Raw genomic sequence first — 24,435 nt, forward strand, 5'->3', positions numbered from 1 at the left:
CCTGAGTCTGACCCACAAAGGCTGGGAAGGCCTTTAATCCAGCCATGCCATTTGAACATGAGACTCCCTGATACAAACAGCTACAAACCTAGCCAGACAGCACAACAGAAGACTCAAACTGAAAATGAGAGATCAATATTCAAAGAGATCAGAGCAGCACTTAAGTATTTCTATCTTTCTAAGCTCCTACCCCTCAAGTGTTTAATTTTTTATACTATGCTATCGAGGAAAACCACAGGAAGAGAGAAACCCATTTAATCAACCTAATCAAATCACCACTTCTCAGAGTGCTAAGTTTGGAACAGCACGGTTAAACATAGCACTCTCAATGGGGAATGACCAGAAAAGAAGCTGCAAAGGCAGATGTCACATCTCTTTTACCTGTAAGGAGGGAACGTGAGCTATCCTTTTCTGCACAGTGGTGCTGGTAGTCTTTGAAGCCATCCCAGCTAAGGTGCAAGCCTTCAGAGAAAGGGTGGGTGCTTCAGAGTCATTGGAAGGTGTGGGACTCCTGCCAGCAACAGCCTTCTTGCCGCTCACGAGGCCTGCAAGGAACAGAAAACATATTTAGGTAGAAATCCTACCACTAGGCATCAAGTTGTGAGAATGAACTTACTGTGCTGCGATTTTCAAATGGAAACCTCCCAAGGGATAAAAATTGGGTAATTTTACCACCTTCCAGGCAAGGATGAAGGAACCTTCTGCCAGGAAACATGCCTTGTTTTTTTTGTCGTTGTTGTTTTGGGGCAACTGAGTCAGTCGAGTTTAAAGAGTTAACCCTGTCACCTACAATGCACTACCTGCCCATCAGGTCAGCGCTGAGCCTTCCGACCACAAAGGGATGCTGACGAGCATGAATTAGTACTTCCCCTCTGCTTCAGCCACCTCCTCAAAAGCTTCAGTGGAAGCACGAATGAGGAGCAAACACACTCCAAAGATGAAACAGGAAAGAGATGCACACTTAGCCTGTTGCTTTTCAGAAAAGGATGGCACTTGTCAGTGGAAAGACCTTCCACTGGTCCCCAAAAGCAACGATTAAAACTGTGGCCAGTACTACACCTCTTCTGATAGCTTAGCATCTCTATCTTGGGAGAAATTTAAGCAGAAGGCAGTGTCTTTTCAACAGCGGGGAGGACAGGACAGGGATCACAAGTATTGCTGCTGGCTTACTTTGTTTGACTGCTGCGGAAATGGCTACATTTGGCACATGAGCAATCCTCCTCTTTTCTCCTGGCAAAGAAAGGGACGCCTTTTGAACTGCCACAGCCAGCTGTGCCGCCTGCTGCTGAGCCAGCTGGATCCTCTGGTAGCAGACCTCCTGAGCGGTGGGCGGACGGTACGGCCGGACTACGGGCTTGCTCGGCACCTCTGCCTGCACAGACAAAAAGGTTTCTACAGCCACCAGTCCCCACCCTTTAGCTTTCATCCACCCAAGCAAGGTCTCTATTCCCTGACCCTTCTGTGTTAGCAAATACGGGTTTTTGAGAGGAGACCCCAACCATCTCCCAGAACAACTTAGTCACCCACCAAAGCGCAGCATTAATGAGTTGCCCTCTGGCAAGACCTCTCATCGCTGTGGGATCTTCCTAAATTGGTAGGTGGCATTTGAATTGCTTGTTTAATGGCCAGGGTGCCTGTTCTCCGTCACTGTGCCTAGCCCACTTCTGGGCTCCATCGCCACTCTCAGCTCTACATCTCGCACTAGAAAACCAATCCGGCCCCGTGCTCCTGAGCATCCCTGCGTGCTTCTTTACTTTACACCGTGAGGAAAAAGCAGCCAACTGTTCTTTCCTCTTTGCTACATGATGGGGGAGGCTTGCAGCTCACTCCCTCTCCTCCTTCACTGTCTTCCCCATGCTGAATTACCAGTGTCATCTCCCCTTGCAGCAGTTCCCCACCTCCCAACAGCTTTGTTTTAACACTCTAGCTCCTGTAGCTAGCTAGAAGTTGCACATGCGCGCATTTATGGGATTAGACCATTACATAAATGGAGCTCTGAATTTTGAGCAGCCTCTGCCCCTGCCTGCTTGTGGAGGCATTTCACCGTGCAGCCGTTACCGGCACAACCACATTACACATGCATTTCCTCTGAATTTTCCAAATTCAGGTTGCAGGAAAGGTGCCAAACATTATGTCAACAAAGAGAGAAGTTTTCTAGTAGCAGAAATACAAGAGAAGCAGCAGTAGTACAAACTTCCCCACGTTACTCAATAACCTCTGGTATCTGAGAAATGGGCCTTCCCTCCTGAAACGCCTTCAGGGAACAGTGCGCTTGCTCAGCCCGCGTGTAACACGGCATTTCTGAGACCGCAAATCTGGGGCAAGCTGGCTCCTCCTGCATTCCTGGCCTCTGATGCTGACACCAGCTTCTGGAAACCAAACTGAGCGCAGCCAACCATTAAACGATAATTACAGACTTCCTAGCAGGACAGGACACTCATTTTCTGCCTCACCTTCAATTCCTTTGACCCACCATTCCCCCCCCCCGAAAATTAAACTCAAACTCACACAGAACAGAATCACAGAATAGCTTGGGTTGGAAAGGACCTCAAAGATCATGTAATTCCCACCTCCCTGCCGTGGGCAGGGACACCAGCTCGGCTCCCTCCCCTTCAGGCTGCTCAGTTTTTGAGCTATAAATCACAAGCAAGGCTGAGCAAATATTAAACTTGGAGGGACGTGGCAAAGCACGAGCCTCAACTCTGCACGCAAAAGCAGCACTTCAAGTCCTACAGCACCTCCTGAACAGACTTGGCAGCGGCAGCGCTGAGCTGAGATACTCCAGGGCAGGCACGTCCTGGGGCATGTGCACAGCAGCTGCTGCTGAGCACACCAGATCGGCTCTGTTTGCCCGTGCAATGACTGCACTGGTGCTCACATCTTTGGAAAGCATTCTGGGATCAGTTGTCACATTAAGAAAATGCATTTAAAGATTTGTACACGTCTAAAAGGCACCTATTTGCAATAAATATTTGAGTTAATGAATTTCCAACCCATTTGTTTCAGTCTCTTATCTCTTCACTTTGGAAGAAAGGGTCCTTATCAAAGCACATGGACTGGCTGAAGATATGTAGTTAAATAAACAGCATTGTATTGACCTCAGGGCTTCAAATTATTAAAAGCAAAGAAACCTTTTTCAGGCAGAGCGGAAAGGAAGAACAATTAATTTGGGTTTCCCAACTCAAATCAGCGCTTAAGCTTCCATTCTTATCCTGCTGGAACATAAAACTGACTATCTGTACTCAGCACCTGGAGGGAAACACATTAAACCCTCAGAGAAAACATGAATTAAAATCCTAGTGAGAAAGAAAGAAAAAAAAAATCAGAATATCGTTTTTTTTTTCTCCTCTCTACTTAAATTATTTTCACAATTGCAAAAGAACAGTATCAAACAAGATACTGTTGGTATCTTTCTTGAATCTGAACAGATATAAATGTAGTAAAGGTTTTCAACATCTGACAAGATTCTTACAGCTATCTTTTAGTTCCACAAGATAAGGAGAAGTACCATCAGACTCAGACTGACCTTGTGTAGATTTAATTATTTAATCTTAGTGATTGAATAAAGTTATACTACAGAAAAATGAACTCCCCACACTACCCCAATGAGTTACAAGGTGCACTTACTCTTCCTCAGCTTGTACTTGTTTTTATGAGAGCTTACTAGAGTTCTGCTGCTGTTTGTAACAGATGCCTAACCATGTTTTTCAGAAATCAGAAAGGGGAAGAAAGACATCTGATGTAAGAGGATTCCAGTGCAAACAGTTCGTGCGATACCATCACGGCAGGGGGGTGAAACTATACGATCTCTAATGTCCCTTCCAACCCAAGCTGTTCTATGAACCTGGGACTACGCCCTTTTCCAACGTCATAACAGGACAGAAAATGCTCTCTTTAGACATCTAAACTTTTGCTCCTGAGAGCTGCACTTACATTTCCTTGTTTGACAAGATGAGAGATCCTTCTTTTTTGGCCAGGAAATAAGGTAGTTAAATTATCTTCTGTTTTTTCTTCATTTACTTCCTCTTTCGACAGCTGGAAAACAAAACAACAAGCTTCCAAAATTGAACGGACTCGAAGATCCCTCCCAAAAAGAGCTGAAAAGCCTCCTTTTGGGTTAACAGAAAGTCCTTGCAGGTGGCAGGTGAAAACAACACGTGGTCGGCTGCTGAACTACAGAAATAAGACTTGTTTGGAAGCCCAGAGCCGCCAGCAAAGCCAATGAACAACAGCACCACCGTTCCCACCCGGGCAGCCGGCCGGGAGCCGTGCAGCGGGCAGCTCTGGCACCGCTCAGTACAGCCCCTACCTGCCACGGAGACGGGAGCGCCCTTCCCTGCCAGCCGCTCACACCTCACCTTTCACGGCATGCTTAAAATCCAGGATGTTTTGTTGCTTAGTTTTGGGGGTGGCTTTTTTTTTTTTTTTTTTTGGAAGAACTTCTGAGCTGACTCATTTTCCCGTGGTAAGCGTGCTTCCAGAGCAGGTCCTGAAAGGGTGCCCAGAACCAAACCACCCTGCTCTCACGCCACATTTAGGGGAACCCTTCTCTGCAGTTTTATCTGTGGCCATATCCACAGAACGGCTGCGGTGACAAATGCCCAGGTAATAGGTCTGAACGGCCAGAAAGCCGGGAGAACATAAGAGCACCTCTCCAGCTACAGCAGCTTCTGAGCTAACGTCTCAGGCTTACTGCCAGGGGGGGAAGAGAAAGAACAAACAAAAAACAAACTTTAACATCTTCTTTGGATTTGACTGGGCTGTTCATTTATATAGACATACTTCACGGGTTTATTTCTCAAAACTCTAGCTGCTCTCCCCTCAATCTCTCTTTCAGTTTTCCAGCGCAGCCTCTGGCGAGGCTCTGAGCCGAGGCAAGGCCGGCAGCCCTTCAAAAATCGGGGACAGAGCCGAGGGCGGCTTTGGGACGAGCTCAGACACCTCAGCAGAGCTGCGCTCGTCACCACGAGGGCATCCTGGAGGAGCACTTCACGCTGAATCACTTCGCTCTCGAGGAACTTGCTGGGCCTGTTAATTCAGTCGCATCCCCTAACAAACTCTCACAAAGTTATCCTTCCAAGTGGAAAAGTACCGCGCTGCTCCTAGGGACCTTCCCTCCAGACCAGCTCGTGGCTGAGACCAGGCCGCAGGGGCTCCAGCTACAAATGACTGCAGAAACAAAACCAAATCCCCAAATCCCCAGTGACCGGTGCCACCCTCCCAAAAAGCAGCAGGGAAGCAGGTAACCACCGGCAAGCACCCCCCCAAGAAAGCACCTCCCCACTGCAGCGCGTGTTCCTCCCCTCCAGAAGAGCACGGAATTAAACTTGGGTGCAGGAATATAACGGGAACTGGTGAGGAAAGGCCGGTTGCAACGGGAAACGCAGGTGGCTGCTGACAGCTGGGCATTGCCACCAGATGCCCGGAATAACTGCTCGAAGAGTACCACAGCCCCCGGGTCGGTGCTTTCTGAATCCAGCCCATTTCGAGTCTTCTCACTTTTGGAAAGCCCTAAATGAATAACTGTTTCCCCTCTATAGATGGCGGCGTAAGCCCTTAAAATATTCTCGCTTAAGCCCTTAAAATATTCTCGCTTAAGCCCTTAAAATATTCTCGCTTAAGCTGGGCAATTTGAAGAAACAAATCCAAAAATAAAGCTCTCTTTCCTAGCCGAGAATTACCCTGAACTGAAAAAAAAAAAAAAAACAAAAAAGAGCAGCTGAATTTTAAACAAGCAAAATCGAGTAACGCTAATAGTTCGGAAGAAAATCGTTATGCTGAGAACTGCTTTATACTTAGGCACTTCGTATCAGTGTAAAAAAGGTCTTTAGTAGTCAGCAGGACAGAAGAAGCGTGAATGCTCCAGCTACTCCCCTCCCCACGCCGCAGATCCCAGCTCGCTTCATCCTCCACGTACGGAGTCGTGCCTGGGAGAATTTTGTTCACGGCCACTTCACCCTCCCAAATACCAAAAGCCTCAAAACCAGCAACAGTTTCTGATGTCTTTATCAGAGAGAATAAAACTCAACAAACAAAGCCACTGGGAGAAATGGGTTTTCGACCACGCAGTCGCGAGGCTCCTGCTGCAGTCACCCTGCCCCTCTTCCAGACCAATAACCCCAAAGGGAGCCTCGCTGGGTTTGAAGGGGTCTGAACTGGAACTCACTGGAAGCCCTGGTGGAGTCCCAGTACCCCCACTACCTTTTGGATGCGGGACTGGTGCAGCTGAAGCTGCTGAGCAATTCCTTGTCACTTGGAAGCGCTCGTCCTTCCGCGCCCCCCAGCACGTCCCCTGCCTTTGCCAGCTGCCCCCGTTAAGGGAGCTCCTGGGCGACACAGCTGGCCCGGCCACCTCGGTACCTGCGGGCTGCAGGCAGATGTGCCAGCTGGGTAACACCAGAAACACATCTGGGCTCTTTGCTCGACAGAGCCAAATTTGTCACTTTTCTTTTTTTAAAGCTCTTTTCACTCCAGCTCCACGAACACCTGCTGCGAGGGCAAGCACAATCATCCCAGCCAGAAAACCCGGGCTCGACAGCAAGCCAAACAGCCCTGCCCGCGCGCTGCCAGGTCGGAGGCTTTGCTCCTGCTGCCCGGCTGAGCTCGGATGTCAGGAGATGAAGGATGAGTTTTGCCTGCTCCTACTTCCATCTCTCGGAGGCTGGCCGAGGATCGCCGCCAGCAGCTGCTTTCCAGCCTTTTTTACTTGCTCAGTTCTGTTTTAAACCTTGGCAAGTGAGGTCCCCCCTCTTCCTCTGGGGACCACCTCACAACGACAGAAACCTTTTTAGGTAAAGGCCGTCTTTTTACCTCCTTCTTCCAAAACCCCTTTCTACCTTTTGAAGCAGTTTTAAAGCTAATGTCTTACCTCCACCCCCTGTGAGGTACCCAGAGATCCCGACACAGTAACTGCAGCACGCATTTAGAACAGGGAACAGCGATGTGGGGAGTCCGAAGTGCCCGGCGCTGCCTACGCCGACTTGCTCCAACACATCATCCTTGTCCTAGCTGCCATCACGTTCCCCAAACTATGCCACAACAAGGAGGCATTACTCAGACCAGCAAACCTGAATTAGCTTTGAAATACCCAAAAAAATACTCCCCAAAGCCTCTTCTCCAGCCAGCCACAGATCTTAGGCCAAATGGAGACAGAAGTACCTGACAACCCTGAAAGGTAAAGGCCTTCCACACAAAGGGCAGTTGAATCCTTACATTTCCCAGTGGCTTCCAATCCAGCAGGTAAATTCAGGTGCAAATTCTTCAAAGCACTCAATCAGGACAAGGATGAGATTCGTCCAACATGTGGAGTCTCCCTCCGTAGCCCTCTTCAGCTACTTGAAATCAGCAACACCGCTAAACTAAACCAGAATCCTCTCACATTTAGATTTCTCTCACATTCAGATTTGAGACAACCAACCAACTCAAACAAGCATTACCTGCTTCCCCAGCCTCCCCTTGTCTTCAGTTTTCACATCTGTAGATTCATTAAAAATCCTGAGACACTCTTCCATTGGGTCTGACTCTAAGTCCAAGTCTTTCTCAAGGACGGAATAATCGATGTCATCAGATGTTGAGGAAGAAGATGACGACTTTGACAATTTAGACCGCTTCACTTTCTTTGTCCCTTCATTTTCACTCTGAGAGCTTGAACCACAGTCATCACCATCCGAATCTGAGCTCACGTCAAGTAAAGTGGATGGCATAGGTTTGCCTTTGTCATCGTCGTCCCCGCTCTCATCTCCGAACAGGTCAACGTGACTCAGGCTCTGCTGCTTCCGACTCTTCTTCGGCTCTCCTTTTTCAGCAGAGCTGACCTTTTCTTTCTTTCGTTCCAGTGCTGGGGTCTTGGTCCCTTTGTCTTTGTTTTTACGACCAGAGGTTTCCTTACCATTTTTCACATCGGCTGTTTTCAGTTTGGAATCCTTCTTGCTGCTGCCCAGCTTTTCCGTGCTAGAGCCTTTGATGACGCCCTCACCCTTGCTTTTCCCTGAACTACTGCTGGCAGACTTGGATTTTTCTTCCTTAAGCCCATCCACTTTTTCTGACTTCTGTTTTTCAGGTTTCTTTAAGTTCCCATCAGTTTTAACCTTGACACTTTTATCTTTGCAGTTTTTCTCCTCGTTCTTTGTTTTTAATTTTTCTTCCTTCTTGAGTATTTTGTCTTTTTCCATATTTTTACTTTTCTCTTTCTTACCAAGCTCACTGAGGCTAGGCACTTTACTAACATCTGATTTCCTCCTCTTTGTTTTGTCTTTCAAGTCTTTGTTTTTATTTTCAGTTTCCTGGTCATTCTTACCAGAACATGATTTCACTGCTTTTGCATTCTTGTCTGATAAGTTTTTGGCAAGGTTTTTCTGTGAACTCGAAAGGTCCTCCATGCCATACTGTGCTGCCATTTCTTTGCTATCCTGAGAAGCAAAGTCATCCAGTCTGGTGCTCCGCTCTTTGCTGGATATTCCATCGTTTGATTCACTTTCAGAACCAGCTTTTGATTGCGAACTAACAGAAGTTGGCTTATATTCTGCATCAGCCTCATCTTCAGAGGAGGAGAACCTGGCATAGACTTCATATTCATCAGGTATTTCACACAGCTTCTTTCGTGAAGGAGAGTAAGATTCCTCATAACTAGGGACCCTACCTCTTTTAGACCCCTTTGACTCCTTTGTTGAAGCTTTGCTCAGAAGCCTGGCTGAGTAATTTGAAAGTGGGTCATATTCCAAGTCTGTAGAAGGCTTAGAGTCATCAATCACGTATTTATTGTTAGTGACAGTGCTACTGTATTTTTTAGTCTGCGCCACAGCCTTGGGAACATATTCCAGTGAGCTACCTTTAGATCGCGCAGTATCCAAAGTATATTTACTTGACTGGCTAGCAGCAGCGAGAGGAGTAGGATTGTAGTCTGGGTTATTATTAAAGTTGTAGCTACCTGGATTATACTCTAAGGAGGTAAATGAATCATTTTGTGTCACAGCAGCTGACACAGGTGTTTTGGAAATGAGCGAGGAGGCCTCTGAAGCACTGAGCTCCTTTGTTGTTTCCAACAGCTCCTCATACTTTTTCTGTTCTCTCTCAACTTCATTTTTGACTGCCTCGATGGCCTTGTTGACCAGCTCTAGCTCCAGAATGCCAGGTGGCATGTCTGTAACGTCAGCCAGGGCATCATCCTCCGCCTCCAGCGAGGGCCTCGGCAGCTCTGGGTTGTAGGGATCATAGCCCCGTTCTGTAAAAGAGAAGGGAAAAAATAATTTATCTAAACTGCTGGCAGTGAAACTTTCGTTGCAGTACATTTTGAAAAGGTCTTTTCTAAGGTTTACTCTCATCAAAACCCAATCCTGACAGACAACGCAGAGAGCCGTGCTCTCCTTACTACACAATACACATTTGAGAGTGAAAGCCACCAGTGACATTCTCTGGCCAGTGGCAGGTACGTGGCTAGACTAGGTTTCCCAAACTTCCTGGGCCTTAAGGACTACAGATCTGTTAACAAAGCGCTGTTATTATTCATGGAAAAGCTCTGTAAGTGAAATATTCTTTGGGGCATTAAAGGATAATCACTGTATTAGGACCAAGAGGAACCGAGTATGCGCAGAATTATCTGCTTAATTCAATGAAGTGAGCAAAGAAGGACAGAGGATTCCAGTACGAGAACTGGGGATTAGGTTCTCATTTATCGATGCCAATGCCCAAAGCCCACTGAAAAGCCTCCAATATTCCTCGAAGCTCAGCATTTCTCACAGCAGCAGCAGGAAAACAAGCCTTGCTTGGACCGACAAATCGAGTGCTGCTACAAAGAAAAAAATGCAGGTACAGAGGGGACACCAGAACTCAGCGGCAAAGATCCGCCACCGAGATGTGCACATTGAACACTCCCGTTTCTCTTCTCACACGAGCCCTTGGGCGGCCTGCCTTACCCAGGCACCTCCCGGACTGCAAGCCGTGGGGTACCAGAGCACACATCAGCTCAGCAGTCACCGCTCATCACCAGGCCTGCAACACACCTGCTGTTTTCTCTTTTACTGATGAGCAGAGAAGAGCTGCTGAGAAAGGATCCACCCCTCGGTGTTTTGGTGTCCCTTGCAAGCTTGTTTATCGAAGTGGGAGTGACTCTGCCTTCAAAGGAAGTGCGGCAGAACCCAGCAGGTCAGAAAGTCCCCACGCAGCTTCACGAGTTCCCAATGCCTGGAGAGCAAACTGCACCCCCCTCCTCTCCGCCCCGCCAGCCGCCGCTCCCCCATCTCTTTTTCCCCTCGCCATTCTCTCCTTGCTCTCACGACTTTGCTGCCCTCCGCGGGGTGGCTAACCTCACCATCAACTGGGCTCCACTCTGGGCCTCGTGCCGAACGTCGCAACCGCTCGCAAGGAAGCTGAGCTGTCAGCTGGGACCGGCGCTGCACCCGGGGCATGCATTTCCATAGCAATTAGGTGATCAGCAAGCAACCACCGAGGGGTATTAGAGCGGTATTAGCAGAAGCTCTCGCAGGAATTCCCAATTACCACTTGATTCAGGAATATGGTACGGGCTGCTTACCCCCGTGTACCTCTAAGGAACAAATAAAAGCTCTACATCACAACGAGTCTCATGAAACCCTGACGGTCATCTGAAATACTCGATGCTTTACAGTGAAGGCAAAGTGCATTTTAGAAGGAAAACAGAAGAGCTTGCTCACGTTCAGAAAATGAGGGCACTGCAGGATGAAACCCATTCTGTTTGCATGTTGCTGGCTCAGCAAGGACAGCAAACCGGGACAGCAAAAAAAAAAAAAATAATAATAATCATCATACCACAACAGGAATTGGGGTGTGCACCAGGCATCTAAGTTTCTTCTCTGCTATGGGCTAAAACTTGGGCTGCACTATGTCCTATTGTCATAGCACAGGTTTATTGCTTACAATCAACAATAAAACACAAAATACAGACTACCCTATGGCAAGAAGCTCTAAAAGCTAAAGCTGTCACCCTAAGCTAGCAGCTTCAACTCCTCCTGTTCTGGCTGACCAAGGACCATGGAGAAAGCTCAGAAGAAAATGCTGAAGAGGGGGCTCCCCCGAAGCCCCAGAGGACAGGACACGCTCTGGCCATGCTGCATGGCCCTTCCAACCCCAGCTCCACAGCAGCGATTTTGGCAAGCAATGGCCCACCCTAGGGAGCCAGCATGAAAATGCTAAAGCAACCCATCCATGGTTACTTACGTCTGGAGGGTCTGTTAAAGCTCGTCCTGCAACGTTACTCTTGACAAGGAGATGGAAGCGGTTCACAGGTATAAATGCTCTCTATGCTCTACGACACCCTCCCAAACTTTCCCACCTACTTTTCCAACTCATGGTGAAAAGGAAGGGCCGGAGTATCTCACGTGAATGTGTAGAGCAACTGGAATCCGCCTGCCCCAGGACAGGCAGGGAAGTAACTTCACCTGGAAGGACTACGATAGTCCTGGAGGAACCCAGCAATGAAGATGTCTGCATTTAGCAAGTTACCGGCAGCTAACTACTGCTTTTTGACTTTGAACAGTTCGCAATGCTTGTTTTATCGCAGTGCCTGAATGCTAGTGTTCCAAAAGAATGTTGTGTTCCTTGCTAGGAAGATAGGAGTAAAACTGACTCACCCGACATGAATATGTAGAACTGAACAATAAACAGCCTGATAAAAGATGGGAAAAAAACCTCTCAGGTCTAACAGGGATGAGAGAATTTCTTGCAACAGCCGGAATGAGCAGTGTTTAACAGGAGTTATTTCTACCATTCTCACAAGACTGAGGTTTCTCCTGATTTATTTTTTTGGCAGCTCAGCTCCCTTTGGCAGTAAAAAAAAAAAAAAAAAAAAAAAAAAAAAAAAAAAAAAAAAAGAGAGAGAGAGAGACCCAAGAGACCCTGTCTAGCAGTTGGCAGAACTAGCCTCCAGCAAAGAGAACAGTAGAGACTGGGTTAAAATAAAGGCTCTGGTTTCATAAAACACTTTTTACCCCCTTGGGTTTGCAAAGGTTTTTTTTGCAAGCCTATTAGCTCCTGGTTGAGCAGAGACTCTGGGCAAACACCACGTGGTGATCACCTTCCAAGTGACAGCCAGAGCTGGGCTCAGGACCAGAAAGGTGGGAAAAAGGAGCAAGGCGGTGTATTTGTATAACCACCCACCGCAAAGTGCTTTACAACCAAGACACGAAGAGGATTCCCGAAGCACAGTCCTCACAGGCACCATGGACTTCAGTCCTTTCTTCCTGGCTCAGTTGTGCAGGGATCTGAAACCACCACCTCCACCCGCTCTGCGGAGGAGGAGCTGCTCCCTGCTCTCCCCATTGCAACACCCGGCACAAATCCCGCAGGAACGCGCTCACTGCCTGGGGGAGAGAGGGAGGGCCAAGGTGGCAACCCTGAACATCTCAGGGGATGGATGACACACAGCAGGCAGAGCAATACCCAGAGCCTGCTTAGGAGAAGAAGCCATGAAGAAACACGGACAAAACAGGAACAAAAGTAGATGCAAACAGCATCGTCATCAAAGCAAGTATATACAAACAGAACATCAAAGTAGTTAGGTATAAATATTAGCTGACAAAGAACTGGGAGCCCTCCAGACCCCCACTTCATTTCCCACCAGCTCTGCCGTGGTAGAAGACCAGCGCAGTGACGTCTGGAGGAGGCAGCTCTGACCCCCTCGCTCAGGGTGGGGACCTGAAGTTTAGCGAAAGAGTTGTTAGAGGAACAACAGAGAGGCTGGTAATTTGTTCAGTGTGAAGTCTTTGGTGCCCTGTGAACATAGGCGAGAACACAGTCTGGAGCTAAAGATTTGCTCACAAAAAAAAAAAAAAAGCAAAGCTACTCTATGAACAGCATTTTGTCCGCACAGAAAGGAAAAACTGTTTTAAATCTATCAGAATACAGAGAAAGTCGAAGACAATCTGACTCTGGTGCCCTGAGAGGAAAGCACGCCCAGCAGAACAGCTCTGTACATAAATGAGAATAAACACCACCAGCACAGCTGCATCCCTGCCAGGAACCATCCCAGCCAAACTAACCGTAGAGGTTAGCTGCAATTGCTTTCCTGATGTAGCCCGACATACATCAGGATATATCCCTACAGCGGGTTTTCCATACAAACTGCCCGATTCTGTCATTCATCTAGGGTATAAAACTCGCACCTCGTCTTTCAGTGGAACAACCAGGTGTAAAAACACATTACAAACTCCGAGAACGCCAGCGGGCTTTGAGATACCGTCATGAAAGAGCTCTTTTGTAGGTGTGTAGGAGGCCTGATGGATTACCCCAGCGCCGCCGATCAAAGGCTGCCTTTTCCATGAAAGCCACTTGTGTAAGGGGGCCCCGCAGCACTAAGCAGGACCGTCACCTTTGGCCACGATGCATTTGCAGATAATGTAGCGGAAACGCACGCGGAAGGAAATTTTGTATGCACGGAAAGCCACACAGACATACACGCGGGTCCTCGAAGTCAGAGGGATTAAAAACGCCATCTGAAATCAGGCCACCTTTTTAGGTGCTTAATTACACTCCTGGGAAGCCGGGAGAGGAAAGGGCTGCGGGGAGGGCTGAGCCTCGTGCCGCGCAGGCAGGCACCCCCGGCCACGCAGCCCTTCTCGCAGCCCCGCAACTCACAGGAGTTTTCACCGCCTTTTGTATTTATTGCTTTCCATTCCGAACACTAATACGAAGATCCACACGGTCACGGCAAGGAAAATTACTAAAAATTGAACTCTGTTCTTCTTGCTGTTCCGATACGCGCGATGCCCGCAGCACTTCTGCTACAGCGAAATGAGTAAGTGAGAAGCACTTCGCAAAATGACTCTTTTTGGAGGATGTAGAACTGAGAGTCTGCGCTCTCCTGAGAGTCACGAGATAATGAGCCTTGAGATGACAACTCCTTGTAGGACTGGGAACTGAACTGTGATCGGGACACTCTAAAATGCAAACTATTTTAATAAATTAACGTACCTCAGAAATATGGAATAGTCCCTCTGAGACACAGAAGGGTGAAGTTAACGTCAACACTATAAAAACCAAGTTATTAAGAATTTACATAGCACCTCGGGGAACAATTTATTTAAACCAGAAGACAGCTTTAGAAGACACCGAAACGAATCATATTAAAATCAGCCGGTTGGGCAAAGAGTACGCAGAAGCATAAAAAAAAAAGATCCTCCTAAAAACCCAAGGCCGCTTGTTTTGCCAGTTACGGCCATTTTGGTGCTAGAAAACGAGGCCTCCGCTCTGAGGTGGGGGGCTTCTTACAGACCTCCTCCAGGCCAGCGGCTCCTTGCTGCGCCCCAGCCCTTCTGGGTTTTGCAGCCGGCGAAGGCAGCCAACAAAGGCTGGAATTACAGAGGCAACGGGAGGCATCCAGTACAAGGTCACCTGTTTGACGTGAAAACTTATTTTACGGTGAATCATTCTGCAGAAGAAGATGTCTGTTTTTTGTTTTTTACCAAGCACCCTGGCAGAGCGCATATTTCAGATGCTTTAAATACACAAGAGCCCGAAAGTATGACGGGTGCCAGTCACCGCAAGCCTGCAGGTTTGGGGAGAGGAGCGAAGCTCGGCACGCACGTGGGCCGCGGACGACAACGCCTTCCCTCCGGACAGATCACCAGCCGGAGCTGCTGAGCAGCAGCGGCTGCTGCTAAACGAAACGGAGACGAAAATGAGAACCGTTCACATTGATGGCGACCCCGATCTCGAAACGGACAAACTGCAAAGACACCGGCACAGGGCAGGCAGCAACCACTGCCGATCGCCCATTCCCCTGAGTCGCTGGGAGCCGGCGACAAAAGGTGCATTCGACAGGAGATGGGGAAGGTGGAAACTGTTGGGAGACCTCTTCGGAAAAAAAAAAAACTTTTTTTTTTTATTTTAATGTTGTCAGAACAGCCTTGTTAGCTTAACAGCTTGCCTGTGTTTACCGTGCCAGTACTTAGCAAACGGCCAAGCTTTGCGATTACAGAAAAATTATCACCGTTGGAAAATTATTTAAAGCTTTTCGTCTTCAGCCTCACGGAAAAGACAGTAGTTTCACGGAACAAAATGTTTCAGAAGAGCTTTGCCAGCAGGCTGAGCTTTTGCTATTCTTCGCTATTAAGCGGTGCAAAAGAAACGGCAGTTTTTGGCGCAGACCTCATTCGCAAGTGCCCACAGCAAATTTTCAAAAATTAACAATATCCAACTACTTGGAAATAATTAACATTGAGATTTAAAATAGCACATCTCGACCACGTACTCAGAGTAAATGGGCTAGGCGGGCAGGTGAGAGGAACTAAGAGAAATGTTTATTCCACTTTCAACATAACCACGGTCCTAACGATTTCTCGCGCCGTCTCTCTAAATGCTAGCTTTAATTATTAACACTAAATAATAAAAACGTAGGTAACTTTGTACCAGCCTAAGGAGAGCAGGGTAGGAGAGGTATTACTGTCAGTCCGGTCAAAGCTGGCCTCTCCCCACGCACCCCACTCCCTGCGCCTGTTACTCCGTACGAGGGATCGGGTGCCAGAGCTTCAAAGCACGTTATGAACCCAAGCGATCATTTCTTCGGTAGAAAAAAAGGAAGCAAACACGAGAAAAGAAAGTCTTATATTAGCAAGGCCAAAAAAAGGTTGAACAGTCATCCATCACGCTGCGGTATTTTTAAACCGGCTTGTGACAGAGCCCGGGGATGGTTTCACCAGATGGTGCCAGCCTCCGAAGGGCCGTCTCGGCGCGCCGAGCTGGCCGGAGCTCCCGCGAGCAGCACCAGGACGGGTGGCTCGTGCCAGGGGCCGAGAGCGGCCGGGGACGATCGTCCCGGCACAAGCAGCAGCACGCTGCCGAGCGGAGAGGAGGCGCAGCACGGCCGTGTCAAAGCCGAGCATGCAGCGCTCGTGTCGGGAGGGACACGGCGGGGCACAGCGCGCGCGGCGGCTCGCGAGGCAGGACGCGGCTCCTGCTTTCATTCAAGAAAACGCGACTGTGCAGAGGTTTGCCTCCGGTGCAGCAGAAGAGGCACCTGGAAGGTCCTCGAGCCTACCGCGTGTGATGCTGCGCCCTCCTGACAGCCTCCCTGGAGGTCCCGGAGGGAGCCTGGGACCTCCACTGCTTCCCTCGGCGATGCCAGCTAACTCTAGGATGCAGAAGGCAGAACAGGATGGTCTGGCCCGTGCAAAAGCCATCGCTCACACTCCCCTATTGCCGCAGTGATTTACAGTCCCATCCGCACAGGTGCTACAACAGGCAAAGAGCACCAGAGGCACGTCGATATCTGTGTTAAACGGAACGTTTTCCGAAGGGGAAACAGCACGTTAGCGCGTTTTTCTCCCCTAGCCTCGGAAAGGACACGGGAAGTAACCGGTGTGTTTACCGGGGGGCGGCAGCAAGCCGAGGCTGGCACCCGAAGTATTGCGGTTCTTCCCCAGGCTGCCACCCGACCCAGCGGCACGGCACCACGCGGGCTACAAGGCGTCTCGCTGCTTTAAAACCGACGGGACACGAATCTGGACAGTCAGTGTTTGGACTCTTCGGAGAACTTTTCCATTCCCCTTCTCGTTTTAGCTTTAAAGTTAGTTCTCAGTATGCAAGAAAAGTTGGAATTCTGTTTGGAAAAGAACAAAATAACAGACTTTTTCTGTTTCCAAGAAAGACACAGACCGGAAAACATTTCCACCTCTCTTGTACAAGCACGAGGTAAAAATAAGGATCTGCTTCACAATGTAAACAGCAGAGCAACTCTCCTTTCAAAGAACGAAGAGAAAAAGAAATACCGCCAAGTATTCTGGTGACCAGCATGGCCACAAGCAGTAATTCTACCCCTGACCCTCCACTCCCTCCGTTTTCCAGCCTTTCTCTGACTTGCTCAAGATAAGTTATCTTCTCAGCACCTGTCTTACTTCTTTAACTATTTCGAGGGAAGAACTCCCATTTAAGAAAAAAAAAAAAAAGTATTTCAAAAAAAAAGTATTTCAATACAGTCACAACTGGACGCTTTGAAAAACAAAGTTAAAAACTAAAGACAAAAACCTTTTAGGCTATACAACATTGAAAAGCTTCAGCTGTGACCTACAAAGAGCTAACACCAAAATATAAACTGGTTTTAAAACCCGTCCAGCTTTAGTTACCTCAAAAGCCTAAATTAAAACTCTGCAGCTCCTTTACGACGCAGACACCTGCGGCTCCCCGGGCTCTTTTAGCCAACACACTCCCTGGTTCTCAGCACGAATCCTCTCTCGACACAAAGGCGAGCTCTCACCGTGAAACTAAAATCCTCGTGCAAGCAAACCTGCCAGAGCAGGGCTGAGTTTTTGCATAGTCTGTAGCTTTTAAACACAGGCACAACGCCGAGGACCGAGGTCTCATGTTAAATGAATGGCTAACAGGGGAAGCCTCTCTGGAGAAGCTGCCTCTCCGGCAGGTGCTTCACATCCTGCAACCCACACAAAACCCAAGTTCGCTTCCCAGGATGCCCAAAACTTCAAAGAATTACCTGAGCTCCCCGCGGTCAGTAAGTATTGCAGATACTTGTTCATGCTGTACTCGAGGCTTTGAATATCTGCTTGGCACAGCTAAGGCTCCGGCACAGGCTTATGGCACGCCACGCTGACCATGTGCTGACACAGCACTTTCTGGGCTGCAGAGATAATTAGGGCAGGACTTCCCACCCCAAAGTCCCGCCTTCACCCTCATTTGCTCCAAAGTCAGATTGGTTTTTACTCGAGTTTCTGCAGGGGCTTTTTGACTCTTTCTTTCTTTCCTAGTACCATGACTGTCACCCTGGGGACTTCTTGGCATCTCCTTCCCCCCCCCCCCCCGTACAAGTTGTTTTTTACTCCGTTTAAGCAACGCAAGGTGGCAAGCAGGGTGCTTTCCCAAGCTGCTGGCCTGGGGTAGTGCTGAGCAGCCCCACAGGACCGCCCCGAGCCCAACGCCACCCTCCTGCTCCCAGTGCTCCCAGTGCTCCCAGTGGGGAAGGAGCTGCGGGGCAGGGAGAGGGCCTGGCGCGGCTCCTCGCTGCGTGCCGGGCTGCGCCCAGCGCTGCTGCCTCTCCGGGCGCCGGCACGTCCCAGCCGCTTCGCCCACCGCGGGGCTCCCACGGAGAGGTTTGGGAGATCCCGGATTTTGAATTTGGCTTTCCCGTTTCTCCGGCGCTAAGGCAGCACGGCAGCGTTTGACTCGAGGAATGAAATCGGAGGACGAGTTTAAATGTCACGGAAGATATTTCACGCTGGAGAAAGAAATCCTTTAGGACTTCCCGTCAGCGCGCAGAGGGGAGCCCGGGGAGTTTGCAAACCTCGGTGCCTCCGGGAGGCCCCTGCACCTTTATCGTTCACCACCCTTCTGGTTTTGTGAGGGCCCTGCACCTCCAGCGTTCACCACCCTTCTGGTTCTGCGGAGAAGGGCTGCTCCCACCTCCCCACTGCTGCTTTCCACGCTGGAGCGGGGAAGAGCTGAGCACAGCTCACGGCCAAGGGGACGCCGCTGAGCGGCTCTGCCCCCTGCACCTGCCCTTCCAAGTCAGCAGCGCTCTGCCCCACAACCCCACGCAAAATCACAGCACGCAGCGCAGCTGCGCCTGCCCGCTCAGATAACCTGCCCCAAGCACGGCTCAGTTAAGGGGCGAGAAGTCTCCCGCTGCCGGAAGGTCGTTACTCTGATTTACATGAGGAGACCCGTCCTGACCTCGCCAGCATGTGGGTTTTCTCTTCTTCATTTCAAAACTCGCAGTTCGAAAACACCCACCAGCAACGATTTGGTAATTACTGTCCTAAACGCAACCGAGGAAAAAACGCGGCCCTGGCGAGGTCCCCCCACAACCCGTGAGGGGAGCACCCGGCCCTGAGCCACGCGACCTCCCCTCCCGGCACAGAAATACCGACCGCTGTCGGCGGCTTTCCCCATTTCTGCTCATTCCGTTTCCCTTCTAGCAAATGTGCCAACAAAAGCGCTTTCCTACAAGAAGCTCGCCTCGCACAGCAACCACAGGAAGGAAAACACGTTACAGGCTTGTCATCCTTCACGCGGCACCAACCCGCACAGCGCGATGCGTGGCACGAGGGCGGTCACAGAGCACAGGGGCTGCTCCCACCCAGCAGCGCTGGGTTCATCAAGCGGCCCCGCATCGCGCTGAACAACGCTCCTGACGCCTGGAGGCTCTTCCACGGCCTCGGTCCTACAGCGACGCGTGGGCTGAGGATGGTTAAAGTTCAGGTTTTAAAGCTTAAAGAGTCACTTTAGGTTTTATCGAGCATCATTTTGCACAGCATTCCGCATACAAGTCACGGCCACCCCGTGCAGTTGGTTTTTTTTGGCTGAAGGGAGAGATGAAGCGTCTTGCTGGGCCCTTGCCGCTCCGGTGGCAGGACCGACAGAACCCAGGAGACGAGCCCAAGGACTTGTCAGCGCCTGCCAGGAGCCAGACAGCACTGTTACGGCACCTCGCTCGGGGGCTGGGTGGCACAAATCACCTGGAGGGGAAAAGCTCTGCCGGACAGTGCCATAGAAACCTGCCCAGGCACCTTTCAAAGGTGCCATCCAGAGCTGCCCTGCAGAGCTTTGCCCATCCGGATGGCAAATCCGCGCGGCCAGAAAGCTTTGGGCCGTAGGGGAGGACTGCCGCGTGCTCGTCCCCACGCGCTGCTCGAGGCTCAAGTGCTTCAAGGCAGGGTGCTGAAAGCCTCGCTCCTCCACCGCCGCGATCAGAGCCGACAAAGAGGGACCGGCACCTCTAGACCCGGCTGCCGCTTTCTGCTCTGCGCTCAGAACACAGCCGCCTCTCAAGCATCTCCTGACAGCTACTTCCAAACCCACCAAATCAGGGCTGGGTTTCCTTCGGATGTTTGTGAGGAGATGCATTGTGCTTCTTTTATGTCTTTCGGCATACTCAGGACCTAGACTTTGAAGAGAGACCTATTTTTCTCCTCCACAGCTCTTGAAGAGACGCTTTTAGGACTGAAGGCAGTTCTTCCCTCCTACTTAGGCAGCACGCTTTCAAGGCACTTCACACACATTCAATAATCTTTTCATCCTGCTCTGAAGCAGGTGGGTTTCAGTCATTCGGTAGATGGAAAAAGCACTTCAGCCAAGTCAGGATTAGAATTTGCAACCCCCAGGCTCCCGGCCCCGCACAGGCTCACGGCCCATCTCTCAGCCCACCACCAGCACCGTGGAAACACCACAGCCGTGAGGCTGTCGCTCAGCACCGGCCTCAGCTTTCAGCCGGTACTGCGTTCCCACAAGCCTCGGGTAGCCGCGCAGAGCCCTGCGCCACAGACGCTGCAACAGGCTTCGCACGAAGCACTTGCGGGACTTGGCCGTGCACCATACGCGTCGCACCAGTTCCCTCCTCACCTGCCCGGTTTGCATTTACCGAGCTGCTTTCGGAGGGGAAGGAAAGCGAACGCCTGCCCCGCGCAAACAGCGGCACAAGGCGGGGAGCGAGCTCCGTCCTCCCGCTGGACATGGTCCCCGCTTCGCTGCTCTCTCGGTGGCTGGGACCACGAGAGCGCCGCCGAAGAAATGAGGATCACCCATCGCCCACACCACGCTCCTCGGGAAGTCTGCAACAGCGACAAGGAGGTGGGGGACGGCGCTGCAGCCCACTAATTCCTCTCCTCTCCGCTCCACCCGGCACATGTCCCCAGCCTCCTCCACCACGGCCTGCTCCCCTCCCCAGTTTTCAAAAGCTACTTCAAAGCCACAGAAGTCCTACTAGGAGTTTTGGGGTTGTTGCCAGTCCTAAGGTGATCCTCAAACATCAAAGTGAACACCAGCCTCGAATCAATATGCTTCGCAGGCCGGCTCTTTAGATGTTCTCTTTTTTTTTTATTTAGGCTCTATCCCAGAAAACACAGACCTACACTGGGACTCTTGGTGCAGGAACCACCTGTTCGGCAAAAAAAAAGGAAAAAAAAGTTTTTAAAGCTTATGTGTTAAGCATTGCAATTAAATAGGTGAAAAATGCCTCTTATAAGGCTGCTTTAAAACCAGACAGGCAGCTTCGCTGCCCAGGAGCAACCTGAGCTGGATCGAGAGCCTGCTTTCAAGAAGATGGTTGCCTGCTTGCAGCTGCACTACTGCACCCTCTAGTGTAAGTCTTCAACACATCCTTCCAGGCTAGGTGGCTTCAGCAGGGAGGGCAGGAGCACCGCGTCTGAAGCCATCAGCTGAAGCTAAGCCTCGGCACTGCTTAAAAATAACAGCAAAAGCATCCTCTGTTCCTACAGACGTTTGACACCTTACAGAGCACCCTTCTAAAGCTTCAGCGCTCCGCAGCAGGTTCCTCGCTTATTTTCCATTTCTCAATCTAAAGTAACACAAAAAAACGACTCAAGTCCATCCCTCGGCGGAGGCAGAATGCGCAGAGCCGTGGCTGTGAGAGCCGCGCCGAGGTGCCAAGGGGCTGGGGAGGAGGCAGAGCAGGCACCGAGAGGCAGCGGCTGCAGCCAAGCCTCGGGAGCCAGCTGCTTTGGCGAGCGGCAGACACTTGACCTGAGAAAACTAAACCCCTGCTGCAGCTTTTATTTTTCAAAAAGCCGAAGCTTCTCTAAGAGCCGTAACACAACCACCAAACCTCTCTCCCTCCCCACGACACGGACTGCTCCTGGGTCGCCAACACATCCGAGCCAGGCCCAGCAGGAGCGGGACCAGGATCACTTCTTCCAGCGACTGCCACTCACGCTCAGCTCTCACGTTAACGCTTTTAACCACCATTAGAAGCTGCACAAACTTTCCAGGTGCCCCGAGAGGTTTTGCTAGACACCAACCTTTGCTTCCCCATTTCGTAAGCAAAAACTTGAAGCTGTTCAAAAAGCAAAACCAGCACCAGGTTTATTTGGTACAGCAGCAGCTGTTTCAGGTGGGAGCCCAGAACGGGCAAACCTTGTTCTAAAACTGACGTTCTGCAGATCTTTAAAGGCGCTGAAAGGTAACTAAAATATTAAGCACACCTAAAGGGCCCTACCGAGCTTTTCAAATTCAATAGAGCACTGAAGGAAGCAGGAATTTTTGCTTTTATAACAGTGTATGTGTCTGACTGTGACTGTCTTGAACGTGCTTATTTATTTTAAATTAGACAACTGTCATGGTAAGATGACCTGGTGATCCGGGGACACAAAGAATCATTAATTTTTCAAGTTTATGAATAAGCCAACGTAAAGCAAGCACAATTTAAAAAAAAGTGATAAGCTGTGCTTTATTTTAACAACTTTGGCCTGAGGTCGTTAGACCACATGCACGAGCACGTAGGGCCTACCGGAATAACACAGCTTTAACAAGAAGAAAGCGAGCAGCAACCTTCTGGGGGGAAGAACGAAGGCTTCTCTCTGCCAGCACCATAAGCAGATCAGCAAATAATGACTAAGTAAAATGACGAGAGTTGCTGGAAGAAGCGAGCAGAACAATAGCTATCTTTTCCGTAGCCAAGCTTCTTTCTGAGAGAGCTGGCGGCGCTCCACGCCTCGCTGAAGTCCTGCTGGGGCTTCCCACGGCCCCACCGGCAGGACCGGCAGCCGCCGGCGCAGCTCCTGCATCACCTCCAGGCCCACGGGCGGCGCGGCGGGTCGGAAGGCCGCCCCGACGCCTCGCTGCCACGTGAGCTCGGCTGCCTGGGGGGACAGGGAAAGGGATGAGAACGGAGCCGTCCTCCGGCGGCCTGGCGACAGGAGGAGGCTGTCCTCGGGCGATCGGTTATTGCAGGAAGCTGCTCCCCACCGCCCGTAGGCCGGGCGGTGCCTGCGGGATCCTGCCGGTGAGCACGGGATGGTTTGGGTTGGAAGGGCTCCTCGAAGATCACAGCCTTCACCAGAGCAGGGTGCTCAGAATCACAGCACGGCCGAGGCTGGAGGGGGGGCTCTGAGGATCAGCCAGTCCAACCCCCCTGCTGGGCAGGAGCACCCAGAGCACGTCACGCAGGATGGCACCCAGGCGGGTTTGGGCTATCTCCAGAGAAGGAGACTCCACCACAGCCTCTCTGGGCAGCCTGTCCCAGTGCTCTGTCACCCTCACAGGAAAGAAGCGCCCCCTCATAGCCTGCTGGAACCTCCCGCGCTTCAGTTTGCGCCCGTTGCCTCTCGTCCTGTCGCTGGGCACAAACTCCAGAGACCGGCTCCGTCCTCTTGCACCCTCCCATACACACTGAGGAGCTCAAAGCCCTGGGCTCACCCTCTCCAAGGATCACAGAATCATTACAGCTGAAAAGGCCTCCGAGATCACCTGGTCCAACCGTCCCCCTCCCACCACTGTCACCACCGAACCCTGTCCCCAAGCACCACGTCCAGCCTCTCCTCGAACACCCCCAGGGACGGTGACGCCACCACCTCCCTGGGCAACCCGTCCCAACGCCTGACCGCTCCTTCTGACAGAAACGTCCCCTCGTTTCCAACCTGAGCCTCCCCCGGCGCAACTCGAGGCCGCTCCCTCCGCTCCTGTCACAGTTACCTGCGAGCAGAGGCCGACCCCCAGCTCCCCACAGCTCTCAGGGAGCTGCAGAGAGCAGCGAGGCCTCCCCTGAGCCTCCTCCAGACCGGGCACCCCCAGCCCCCTCAGCCGCCCCCCGCAGGACCTGTATGGAGCACCCACGCCTCGTGCGGGCCGCCCGGCAGCGCCTCACGGCCCGAGCGTGCCAAGCCCGCTCCCTTCCCCCCGGCACAACCCCTCCGTCCCGGCACCGGCCCCGCTCACAGGCCCCCGTCTCCCCCTCCGCACACCGAGCGGCCCCGGCGAGGCCCGGGGGCGCCTCCTCCGCCCGGGGCTGCCTCGGGCCGGGAGAAAGGAGGCGGGGAGGGGACGGAGGCCGCGGCCGGGGCCGTACCTGCGCCGTGACCCAAGGCGGCGGCCGCACCGGGGGCTCCGCAGCGCGCCGCCACCGGGGGGTGTCGGAAATGGCAGTAGGGCCGGCGGCAGGGGGGGCCCCCGGCCGGCCCCGACCCGCCGGAGCCGAGGAAGGGGCAGTCGATGCCGCGGAAGTAGCCGCTGGAGCGCAGCATGGCGGCGGCGCCGGGCGGCACCGGGCGGCACCGGGCACCGCGCTCCCGCCTCAGCGCCCCGGGCCCGCCGCCATCTTGGGAGCGCCGCGGCCCGGCCCGCGAGGCCCCTTCCCCCCGCCCCCCCCTCCCCCGCGACGCCGCTGCCAGCACCGGGCTGTCCGCGGCGCGCCTGAGCGGGCGGGGAGGGGAAATGGCGGGCGGGGCCGCGGGGGGGGCGGGGGGGGGCGGGGGGGGGCGGGAGGAAAATGGCGGCCGGGCGGAGCGGGGAGAGGGGGGGAACGGGAGAGCTGGGGGCTGGGCCCGGCTGAGGGCACGGGGTTGTGCGGCTCGAGGGAGGCCTCGTGGAGGTCTGCGGCTCCCTCACGAGGGGAGCGGAGCTCTGCGCTCCGGGGACGGCGACAGGAGCCGAGGGAACGGCACGGAGCTGGGACAGGGGAGGGTCAGGGAAGGGTTCTGCACCCAGAGGTGGTCGGGCGCTGGGACA

General features: G+C 51.8%; 1 protein-coding gene across 4 annotated transcripts in view; it reads right to left on the reverse strand.

The window, feature by feature from the left end:
- REXO1 (RNA exonuclease 1 homolog) overlaps positions 1-24,059 on the reverse strand; it is a 42,596-nt gene extending 18,537 nt beyond the window's left edge. For 2 of the 4 annotated variants that reach the window (XM_048077699.2, XM_048077698.2), the window contains exons 1-5: positions 23,777-24,059; positions 7,437-9,220; positions 3,934-4,035; positions 1,171-1,372; positions 382-545 (exon numbers count right to left, since the gene is read on the reverse strand). In XM_048077699.2, the coding sequence (XP_047933656.2) occupies positions 382-545; positions 1,171-1,372; positions 3,934-4,035; positions 7,437-9,220; positions 23,777-23,951 (2,427 nt within the window). In that variant the 5' untranslated portion in view covers positions 23,952-24,059. Of the gene's footprint in view, positions 1-381; positions 546-1,170; positions 1,373-3,933; positions 4,036-7,436; positions 9,221-11,190; positions 11,766-17,455; positions 17,646-23,776 lie in introns of those variants that run through there. The other 2 variants (XM_013196284.3, XM_066984011.1) reach the window with 2 other exon arrangements.
- Positions 24,060-24,435: the final 376 nt, after the last annotated feature.

The sequence above is a fragment of the Anser cygnoides genome, chromosome 27 (genome assembly GCF_040182565.1).
Source record: "Anser cygnoides isolate HZ-2024a breed goose chromosome 27, Taihu_goose_T2T_genome, whole genome shotgun sequence".
Classification (NCBI taxonomy): Eukaryota; Metazoa; Chordata; class Aves; order Anseriformes; family Anatidae; genus Anser; species Anser cygnoides.